At 43.7% G+C, this 11,123-nt stretch overlaps 1 protein-coding gene across 1 annotated transcript; it reads left to right on the top strand.

Moving 5' to 3' along the window:
- The first annotated feature begins 5,425 nt into the window (after nucleotides 1–5,425).
- LOC122235404 (polyadenylate-binding protein 1-like 2) lies at nucleotides 5,426–6,272 on the top strand. The gene has a single exon (XM_042974697.1). It carries the CDS (start codon nucleotides 5,492–5,494, stop codon nucleotides 6,092–6,094), a length of 603 nt encoding a protein of 200 aa, XP_042830631.1. The 5' UTR covers nucleotides 5,426–5,491; the 3' UTR covers nucleotides 6,095–6,272.
- The last annotated feature ends 4,851 nt before the right edge of the window (nucleotides 6,273–11,123 follow it).

The raw sequence follows: 11,123 nt of genomic DNA, 5'->3' as shown, positions 1-11,123 counted from the left end.
GTCATGCAGCTCATTATATTTAAGCCACATTGAGGAGTTTGTACTTTAGTCAAAGTGAAATGGGGAGACATTCTGGGGTTTTGAGTAGCGGAGGCGAGAAAATCCACTTATTTTTCAGAAAGATCAGTCCGGCTACTGAATGGAGAAGGAAGTTTGGTGGAAGCAGGCGACCAGTTAGGAGGCTATGTCAGAGCCCATGACAGACGTAATAGTGGACTCCAGTTGATTTGGAGAGGTTCAAGCGGTGTTTGGAAGTAGAGGTGATACGAATTGCTGAAAGATGGGAGAGTGACCAGAGGAAGATGTGGGAGAGGAAGGAAATAGGGGTGCCTCTTCATTTTTGTTTCATTTGAATACCTAGATGGGTGGCTGTGCTATTCGTGGAAGGAGCAAAGTTAGGCGGAGTAGGAATCGGGAGGTGAAAGAAGTTCAGGAGTTCCATTTTTGGCATTTAAGGATGAAATGCCTATGGCACATCCAGGTGGAGATGTCAAATAGGCAGATGGATAAGTATGAGATCACAGCCTCATATCTTCCCACCTCCCCCCGCCCTCTGCCACATACACAAATGGGACCAGGTACTGTTTCCTTCTCTGCAATTTACTTTTTCTCATTTAATAATAGCATATTTTGGAGGTCCCCCTAAATCAACCCATATGGACATAATTCATGCTTGCTTAATAATCCATGCATAATAATCCATGGACTGGCTTCACTGAAATGTCTTCAGTCATTTCCCAAATGATGAGTGCTTGCTTTGTGTTCTAGTTTGCCCAATGTGAGCCTTTCTGTGATAAACGTGCTTCTGTGTATGTCCTGATGTCCTGAGACTCTTATTTCTATAGGCCGGATTCCTACTCCATCCTTGCCCCACACATCTGTCTTCCTTAACATTTCACTTTATAAGGATCCAAAGACCGTTTGCTAAATGTGTTGTATTTATTCAAGACAATATAATAATCATTGTTATGATTTGCTAAATAACAAGGGCACATCCAAACACTTTCCAATTCTTCATAAATCAAAGCCTAAGGCTGCTTTTTTGTTGGCCTGTGTCTCATAATTACTTTCATTTGTAGGAATTTGGGGGGCAGTGTGAATTGACAGAAACAATTTCCCTACCCCAAAATACAGTTATGTATTCATTGTCTTTTCCCTGGGCATCCTTCCTATAGCTATGCCAATGAGAAATTCATGGGAAGAGACTTCTTTATGTAGATCACTGTTTTTGGTCTTTTTATTCATTTTTGTACGTGGAGTTTATCTGTCCCTCTCCCCACTGGTACCCCCCATTCCCTACCTTCTTCCGTTCTTTTCTACTCTTTTCCCCTGCTCTCTGAACTGCATCCCCACTCCTTTCTATTTCTTCCTCCTGATAGGAAGAAGGAAGTGAGCCATATGAAATGGAAGACCAGTGCAGGCTCCAAACACTCTTGAAATGTCTCTGTATCTGAACCTATCTGCTTTTAAAGCTCTATTGAGAAATAAACAGAAAGAGAAGCTAAACCCTAGCACACAAAGTCTTTGCTGTGCCTCTTTAAACCAACCCCCATGCACGTGCAGTGAAAACAGGACCTCAGTGAGGACACTGAGGCTGGACCATGCAAGTCAGGTTTGGAGCCAGCCCTTTTACCACCCAGTCCTTCTCAAACTCTTCCCCTGGCTTATCATCCTCAACTGAACTTCTAAATGTTGGCATGTCTCAGGGAATAGTCTTGCACCTTCTTCCCTTCTAGCCCCGTTGCTGTTGCTGGAGGCAACGGGGGTCTAGGGATTGTCTTCAGGTTTGACAGGCTTGGGGATTTGCTGGACATAGCATGACTTCTTCAAACCTCTTTGTCCTGCTTTCTTACTGATTTCTGTTGGCTCTGTGGGCCAAACTGTAATCAAAGCTAGAGGAAGAGATATTGTGGAGCCCTGGTCCTTGAGTTGGTCCCGCTTGACATTTCTGTCTCCTAACAACGGGTTGAGAAGTTGTTCTCGTCACCTGCATATCCCCTACCTCCCCCCCCCCCCCCCCCAGCAATCATGGCTTCCCCACTTGGCCTCTGCCTCCTCGGGACCCTCTTGGATGGCCACCTGGAATGGTGAGGCACAGCTCATCTGCCTCCTGCCTACAAGCAACCTAGACTTCCAAGAGATGGCTCTTAACAGCAGTGACAGTGATCACCTTGGTCAAACATCGGCTGTACAGCCTGCTTTTCCTACGCCTCTGTTCTTTTCCTTTGTTCGCACTAGCCTTGTCTAGGGGCGATGGGCTGGATTTTGCAAGCTGGCAAGGTATATGTCTGTGTGTCTGCTTCTCAGCCACCTTGGGATGATTTCTTGCCAGCACTGGGAAAGTTCTCACTGCCTCACACCCCACAGTGACTCGGTCAGTTCCGAAGGCTCAGGGTTGTTCTGTCATGTGCAACTGCCTAGGTCCAGCTAACGCTGCCACCACAGAAAACGGCTTTATTTCCCCAAAGAATGTGGATGGGCAGGAATGAGGGGGAGGAGACAATATGTGCTGGGCAGATGAAATCCCATGGCCACCATAGTCCAATCACATAGCGGCACCTATAGCCCTCCTGTTCTGTTATTTGTATGGGATTCTGTTATTTGTATGGCAGCCTGAGCTTTAGTGGAGTGAGATGTCCTGAGGGAAGGCACTGTGGTTCAATCGTTTTTATATCTGACCCCAAAGCCCACACAGTTCGATGCCTGGCTCACAGTAAGTGAGAAACTCCTATTTATGGGGGAAAGGGGAGACAGAGGGAATGGTTGTTCTATCTCTTCTGGAACTGGTCACATCTGACTGTCTTCTTTTTGTTCTCTCATCTCTGTCTTAGTTGTGTGTAGGGGAAGGCACATGCACACTTATATGTGCATTGATGGGTTGTTTTTGCCCAGCTTTATTGAGCTATAATTGACATATAGCGTTGTATGAGGTTAAGGTGTACAACACAATAATTAGATGATAGATAGATAGATAGATAGATAGAGATATGAACAATAAGTTTAGTTAACATCTGTCACCTCACAGTTACACATTTTTTTCTGGTAATGAAAACTTTTAAGATCTACTCTCTTAACTGATTTCTGTATTGATATTTATTTTGTACTCTGAGGATCCAATCACACCCACTGATTGCCTCCTTGAACGTGCTGAGTGGTGCCCATGGACTTGGGTGCAGAGTCCAAGCACCTTGGCTTGCTTTTCAGGGCTCCACACCTTCTAGCTCCATCTTCTGCCATATGCTCTCGGAGACCATGAGCTCTGCCCACACCAGATTATTAGGCATGACCAGAGGTGCCTTTGTGTGTGCTAGCATGCCACAGGGCCTTGAGCACAATCAGATCCCTCTGTTTGGAATGTCTTCCTTCCTGTCTCGACATTGGTTCACATTGAGGGTTTCATCTTCTGTGCAGTCTCACTTGACTCCTACCAGGAAGAGTTAGTGGCAGGGTCCTCCTTTCTGGAGCAAGTGGGACCCTAGCTTCTGTTATACTCTACTCTCATGGTTGCTCACTTGTCTATCCCCTCAGCATTTGGCCCCCTGTGGCCTCTCTGTTCCCACAACACACACAGCTCACCTTTTCTCACCCCACCCCACACCTCCAATATATCAACACTCACTGCTCACTTATCACATGGCCTGTCCCTTAGCTCCCAGTGCCAAGTACTTGATAAGGCTTTCACAAATATTACCGATGAAGTGGCACCAGGCACCTCATTCTAGAGATTTGGGGGTTTGGTTTTGTTTTGAACATGGATGTGCATTTCTTGATTCATGTTAGTAACCTTAGCACCTTGAAGGCAGAGCCAAGAATGAACAAGTGCTTGGCTCTGGACCAGGCCCTGTCCCCAGCCCAGGGTATCATTGAGGACAGCACTAAGGACAGGGTGTTCTCGATTCCCCCACTGTCAGGCCGCACGTATTGAGGCTGGGTGTGTGGGAGGAACTGGGGAGGGGATGTGTGGAAGAACCCCATGTCCCTAGTTCTCCTGTAATCTGGAGCAGGGGCAGGGTTTCCCACCCAGACTGTCCATTACCAAGGACAAGCCCCAAACCAGCTTATGTGTCCTGCTTGCCAGACCCCTGTATCCCTAGGGACCAGCACAAGCTCCATAAATATTTGTGGCATGGCATTATCAATGAATGAATACATGTCCTTGTGTTCTTTATTCCCTCTTTTGCAAGTGTTGCAGACGAGGGAAAGAGCTGGAAAAGGGGGAGGGATCTCTGAGAAAATGGGTCAGCAGGCTACAGGGGGAGCTTGCGCCACTGGTCCCAGGTCCTGCTCAGAATAGGTGTTGTTTCCTTGGTGGCAGCGATGTTGCAAAGTGTGTATGAGGTGAAGCGGGGAGAACCCTTGAATGTGAGAAAACCTTTTTTCTCGGCTTTGTTTAGGCCGGGCAAGTGTATTCTCAATGCCACCCACCCGTTCTTGCAAGGCACTTGATTTAATCATTTAGATGTTCTATGGGGGGTGGGGGGGGGGAGGAGATAAAACAAAACCAACCCTCTAAATCTAAACCGTATTTCCCAGTCCACAGTGGAGCCCTTTCCCTGGCTTCCTCTTCATAAATATCCAGGCAACCTGAGAGACTGAAGACTCTCCCCGCCCCCGCCCCAAGCCTCAGGCTCCCGCTCCCATCCCCGCCCCCTCCCACCGCCCGCGGCCCCACAGCCCCGCAGCAGCCACAGGGGGAACCAAAGAGACAGAAGCCTTCCCAGCTGCCCGGACCACAGACGCCAACACCCCCCGTCCCCCACCACACGCCGCCTTGCCCGCCCGCGCCCCGCACGCTAGCCCACGACCGAGAGGCGGCGGCAGCAGCAGGCTGCAGGCTGCGGTGACTCGCACCGGTGCGCTCCTGGCAGCGCTTGCTATCCCAAGTGACTCGGACTGGCCCCGGGTCCCCGGCCCCAGCTCCCGCTGGCGCCACCCGCCCTCCTGTCCTTTCCCGCCTCTCTACCCCCCAGCTCGCGGGAAGGGAGGTCGCGGCAGCGGCCTGGAGGCACCGGCGACCGTGGCGACAGCGGCGAAAGTGGCGGCGGCGGTGGCGGCAGCGGCTGCGGCGGCGGCAGAGGCTGCGGCGGCGACCGTGGCAGAGGCTGTGGCGGAGGCCTCCGTAGCGGAGGCGGAAGCAGAGGTGGAGGCTGAGGTGGAGGCCGAGGCCTCAGTAGAGGAGGAGGCAGTGGCGGAGGCCACCCGGGGGGAGGTGGCGGCCGCCCTAGCAGAGGGGAAGGAGGCGGGGGCTGCCCTGGCGGCAGTGGTTGTGGAGGCTAGCGCGACTGAAGCTGCCTGCGCCGCCGCCGCCGCCGCCGCCACTGCAGCAGCAGCAGCAGCAGCAGCAGCAGCAGCAGCAGCAGCAGCGGAGGCTGCGGCGCCCTCCTTGGGGGAGGCGGACGCGGAGGCGGCGGCGGCCGCGGCGGCTGCAGCCGCGGGTGCAGATGCGGATGCGGAGACCAGCAGGGTCTCCGAGGGGAACCCAGACTTTCCTATGGCCTCGCTGTACGTGGGCGACCTGCACCCTGAAGTGACAGAGGCAATGCTCTACGAGAAGTTCAGCCCGGCCGGGCCCATCCTTTCCATCCGCATTTGCAGGGACAAGATCACCCGCCGCTCGTTGGGCTACGCGTACGTCAACTACCAGCAACCGGTGGACGCCAAGCGGGCCCTGGAAACCCTGAACTTTGATGTCATCAAGGGCAGGCCCGTGCGCATCATGTGGTCCCAGCGGGACCCCTCGCTCCGCAAGAGTGGGGTGGGCAACGTCTTCATCAAGAACCTGGGCAAGACCATCGACAACAAGGCGCTGTACAACATCTTCTCGGCGTTTGGCAACATCCTCTCCTGCAAAGTGGCCTGCGACGAGAAGGGGCCCAAGGGCTATGGGTTTGTGCACTTCCAGAAGCAGGAGTCCGCAGAGCGGGCCATTGATGCGATGAATGGCATGTTCCTGAACTACCGCAAAATTTTCGTTGGGAGATTCAAGTCGCATAAAGAACGAGAGGCCGAAAGGGGAGCCTGGGCTAGGCAGTCCACCAGTGCTGACGTCAAGGATTTCGAGGAAGACACCGATGAGGAAGCCACCTTGCGATGAAGACATGCCAGGAGCCAGTCAGCCAGCAGAGCCAAATCTTGGCTCCCACCCGGTTTACAACTCCCCTCTTTGCCCCCTAACCCACCAGCAGTGTATTGTATTGTACTGGGAGTGCAGGTCTCTTCTCTCTCTCTCTCTCTCTCTCTCTCTCTCTCTCTCCCTCTCCTCTCCCCCCTCTCTTCCTCTCTTCCTCTTTCCTTTCATCCCCTCCTCCTCCTCTTCCTCCCTCCTTCCTCTTCCTTCTGTCTTCCCCACCTCTCCCTTCCCCCCACACCCACCAAGGGCGTTGTGAATAATCTTGCTAATCTGTGCCACTTGATAGATTATAGGCTGCCTTTTCTCCTTGTGCTTTGGTTTAAAAAGCACTTCATTCTCGCTTCCTTCACTACACAGGTGACACAATTTCATGGTAGAAACATCAGAAAGGAGAAGGAAATCAGATGAGGGAAAACCCAGAGAGTAATTGTTCCCCATGATTCTACTACCCAGAGGCAACCACTTTTTGGTGTGCTGTTTTTCCAGTCTCTCCTCTCTCCCTCTTTCTCCCTCCCTCTCTTCCTCACTCCCCACCCCCACCTTCCCTTTTAACACACTGTTATAGAATGGTTCACGTGTGTGGTGTTTCTTAATCTGCTTCTTCAGAAACTAAAACCAAACAAAACACAACCCATTGAACTTCTTTCCATGTTATTCAACAGGCTTCCTAAATGTCGTCTTCAGTGCCTGCAGAGTGTATCCATGGATCTTTAACTCTTCTGTAATCATTTCTGCATTGTTGGACATTCAGGTGATGCCTAGTTCTTTCCTTGTGTTTAAACCCAACACTGCATACTCTGAGGAATGAATCCTTCTTTGTCAAGCCAAATCTTTGCTAGCATACCGGATGGTCTTCTTAATTGTGGACTTGCAGGATCCACAATAAAATATCCTTGCAGGATATTTTAGAGACTTTTCCTGTGTGTTGCCAAATGGCCCCTTCATAAGCATTGTACTGATTTGCATTCATGCCAGCCAGCACAGCTAGTAAAAAGAGTATGTCCATTCCCCCTGCATAGTCTCCTAGTCACTGTAATTGATGTGTGTGTGTGCTGGAGTGTGTGTGTTTTGGCCAGCTTGATGGGCTGCAAATGGTATTTCACTGTTTTAGGTTATTTTGCTGGATTTAAATGCCCTTTATCACCTTCTTTTCCTTGTGCCCACTTACTGCCCTTTTGCCCATTGTCAGAAACATCATTCGGCTTTATTGCAGGAAAAAATTAAAATGCAGGCAACAGAAGAAATTTAATGTTCCCAGTAATCAACCCTAATCACCACACATACATTCCTAAATCATTTTCATGTGCACTTCCCCAGTATTTTTCATGTGATATATATGTGAATTTTCATGTATATACTGTTTCAATATCTGCTTTCTCACACATGAATATATAATAGAGATAAGATATAGATGTATAAATAGATATTCTCAAACTTCGTTTCATGTCATTAAATATTCTTCTAAAAATTGTTTCATGGCTGTTTAGTGTTTCAGTGGAGGGGCTTGACAGAGAAATAGATATGTGCATTCATCTCTATATTTGTATTTAGATATAGATATGGGATTATCTTTTCACAGCTTTCTCTTTGTTGAACATCTGGATGTTGAACATTTGTATTGTTTTGTTTTCTTATTCAAAGCCTAGCTGCTCATAATATCATAGTGCACAAACCTTGCTTACATTCAATATTAGTTTCCGAACATTGGTGAGAGCGAATTGCAGAATCAAAGGACACAGAAGGTTTGAAATCTTTTTTTTTCTTTTTCTTTTTCTTTTTATTCCTTATTAAATGAATATCCAGAAAGATAGTATCACTTTACCCTCACCAAGTACACAAATAATATCAGAGGATCGAAACCTTGACAGTTATTTAACCTTGCTATTACTGTTATTTCTGTAGTCTCCCAATATTTTATCAGGGGGACTTGTGCTTTTTAGTTTTTATTTAGTTTGAGCATTTATTTTGATACAAATGACACAATGTCATAATAGAATCTTTTTAAAATTGATCATGAAGAATGTAAAAATCACTCCTAATTCTACCACTTGACAAGAAAGACATTGGAATACATAGAACATGTACATAAATAAATAATACCTTCAAAAATGTAATATGTATTGTTTAATTATGGAATACATTCACTAAATTGGTCTTTCATATCTTTCCAAATTATTAAAAATTCTTCTTAATTTTGTTTTTACTTTATGTTCCATTTTATGGTTGAACTACAGTTTCTAAAACGCAGCCCCTTAATGTATATTTAAGTTGTTCTAGTTTTTCCTTAGTAAGATTAACTCTATGAGGAACACATTTGTAGCTGAACATTTGCTGACGTGTAGAGATTTAATTGCGTTAAATACTTGTCAGTCTGTTGCCAAGTGCTTCTTCATAAAGTTTATGCCCATTAACTGTGTATATGTGCTGCCAAATTAAGCACAAGTTTATGTCCATTAACTGTGTAAGAGAGTGTATATTTACCTGCTCATCTTAGTATTCTTTTTGTTTCAGAAATTGGTTAAGCCTGTGTATTTTGGTTTTACTATTTCATTTTACAGGTGTGTTGCTTGAAAAAAAGACATACATATTAAATATATAAAGACATACATATAAATATATACAACAAATATATACAATCTCTTTTAAGAGATTACTTACTTTTTGCCTATTTTCCATATTTAAAACAAATTTTAAGATCACACCAAATGTATTCTTTCAATTTTTTTCATTGTGTTGTAAATATAACTAAAATATCTTTGGTTATTTAGTATTTTTCCATAGCTCACTATCATCGTATAGGTGGATCAGAATTTTTTTAAATGTTTCCTCACTTTTGACTTTAATATAGTTTCTAAACTTTCCCCATTGAGCCCAAATCTGTAGTAAGTAATTTTGCTGCAGAATTATTGTATTCACATAAATACATAGAAGTGGAATTGAAAAATAGAAGTGTTTAAAAAAATTTTAGCTGTACCATCAAGTGGCCTGGATATACCAATTTATACTCCCACTGATACATTGGAAGAATGCCCATTTTCTTGCACAGGTTCCTCCCTGGGTATTATAAGATTTGCTAATATAATGTTATTAAAAAATATATACTTTTTTGTCTTCCTTTTGCAATTTTTAAAAATAATAACTTTTTGTCTTTTATTCAAGGAATATAAATTCATTTAAAACTCACAATGCATTAACTGAGGGTTGATGGGGGGTGGGAGGGAGGGGAGGGTGGGGGATGGGTATTGAGGAGGGCACCTTTTGGGATGAGCACTGGGTGTTGTATGGAAACCAATTTGACAATAAATTTCATATATTGGAAAAAAAATTAAAAAAAATAAAATAAAACTCACAATGCATTGATAGGCAAAATAAAATAAAAGTAGCATTGATAATATAAGGAAAAAAATTTAAATTTTATGTATACATATATGCATATATAAATTTGCATTGTTTAATGCATACATAATTATGTTGTATAATAACTCATATATTTTTATATATTAGATATAAAATCATAATTTGCATTCTTTCCTCTTTTTTTTTTTTTAACCCATCCTTCCACCCTTTTTCCCCTATGGTAACCAAGTTTATTCTTTATAATTAAGAATCTGTTTCTTGATTTCTCTCTCTCTCTCTTATTTTTCCCTTTGTTTCAAAACCTTTAGTAATAAATTAGTCTTGAAATATTTTTATATTCATTTTTTCACATCATTTAAAATAGTCTTTGAATATCCATTGTGTATATGGATGGATTCATTCTTCCTGCATTGATAGCTATTTTCTATGTTTCCAATTCTTTTTTAATTTCAGGCCACTGTGTTGACTACTGTTTACCTAATTTACAGTCCATGTTTCTGTAGCAAACATGTCTAGAAGAAAAAAAGCAGAAAAAATTATAGACCAGTTTTCAGACCATATGGTCAAATTTCCAGTTGTAAAGTAGTGTCAACTTACACTAGGATTCTGTTATTTCTAATCTAAATGTGCACCCAGTTCTTTGCACAGGGCTCTGAGCTGAGTATTAGAATTTGTATTAAACTTTGTTATGTTTTTAGTGGAGAAAATAGAATCCATGTTTTTCAATTTTACCTGTAATAACATTTTTTAAAATTTCTGTCTGCTAGGCAAACAAATCGTAGAAAAAATACATTATTTATTTTTAAACAGAGTGAATAACATGGAACACAACCATAATCCTATCATGGTATAAAGACCACATGTAGGGGTGCCTGGGTGACTCAGTCAAGCGTCTGACTTCAACTCAGGTCATGATCTCGCAGTTCGTGAGTTCGAGCCCACATTGGGCTCTGTGTGGACAGCTCAGAGCCTGGAGACTGCTTTGGATTCTGTCTCCCTCTCTCTCTGCCCCTCTCCCACTCATGCTCTGTCTGTCTCAAAAATAAATAAAACTATTTTTAAAAAATTAAAAAAAAACACTTAAAATTTGGTTGTATTACCTTTCACACTTTTAATTATGCATAGACATAGATGTATGCACTGACGTGTACATATTCATAACTATCCAATAGCTTTTTTTTTTTTACTAAAATGCCACATTAATATAAATCCATGTCAATTACTATTACACAACATTATTTACAATAGTTACATAGTATATTATGGTCCCTATAGTAAGCCAGTTGACTTAACTAGTGGATTTTTGTTTCTAGTTTTTTCACATTAAAATAAAAACTGTTAGAAGACTATTATTGCAGTCATACCTTCATACACTTTCAGGAATATTTTTCATACATTTATTAGAAATCTAACTATCAAATCACACTGTCAAAAAGACTGTGAGATCATTTCCACATTAACCCTCCATAATACATCCCAGTTTGCAATTTCATCCATTGTTCAGCATTACTGTTACTTGTAATTCTTTTTAAACTATGGGAAAAAGATGGTTCTGAAGACAAATAGTTTTTCAACTTATTTTCAAAAATATTAAAATTGTTTGAGTCAAAATATAATGATCTTATATAATACTCAA

This window comes from Panthera tigris, chromosome X (genome assembly GCF_018350195.1).
Source record: "Panthera tigris isolate Pti1 chromosome X, P.tigris_Pti1_mat1.1, whole genome shotgun sequence".
NCBI lineage: Eukaryota > Metazoa > Chordata > Mammalia > Carnivora > Felidae > Panthera > Panthera tigris.
The sequence above is the reverse complement of the archived record's forward strand: the minus strand, read 5'-3'. Positions and strand labels throughout refer to the sequence as shown.

What these genes read in the sequence shown, in the direction of transcription:
- LOC122235404 (XM_042974697.1), top strand. Translation starts at nt 5,492, where the DNA reads ATGGCCTCGCTGTACGTGGGCGACCTGCACCCTGAAGTGACAGAGGCA.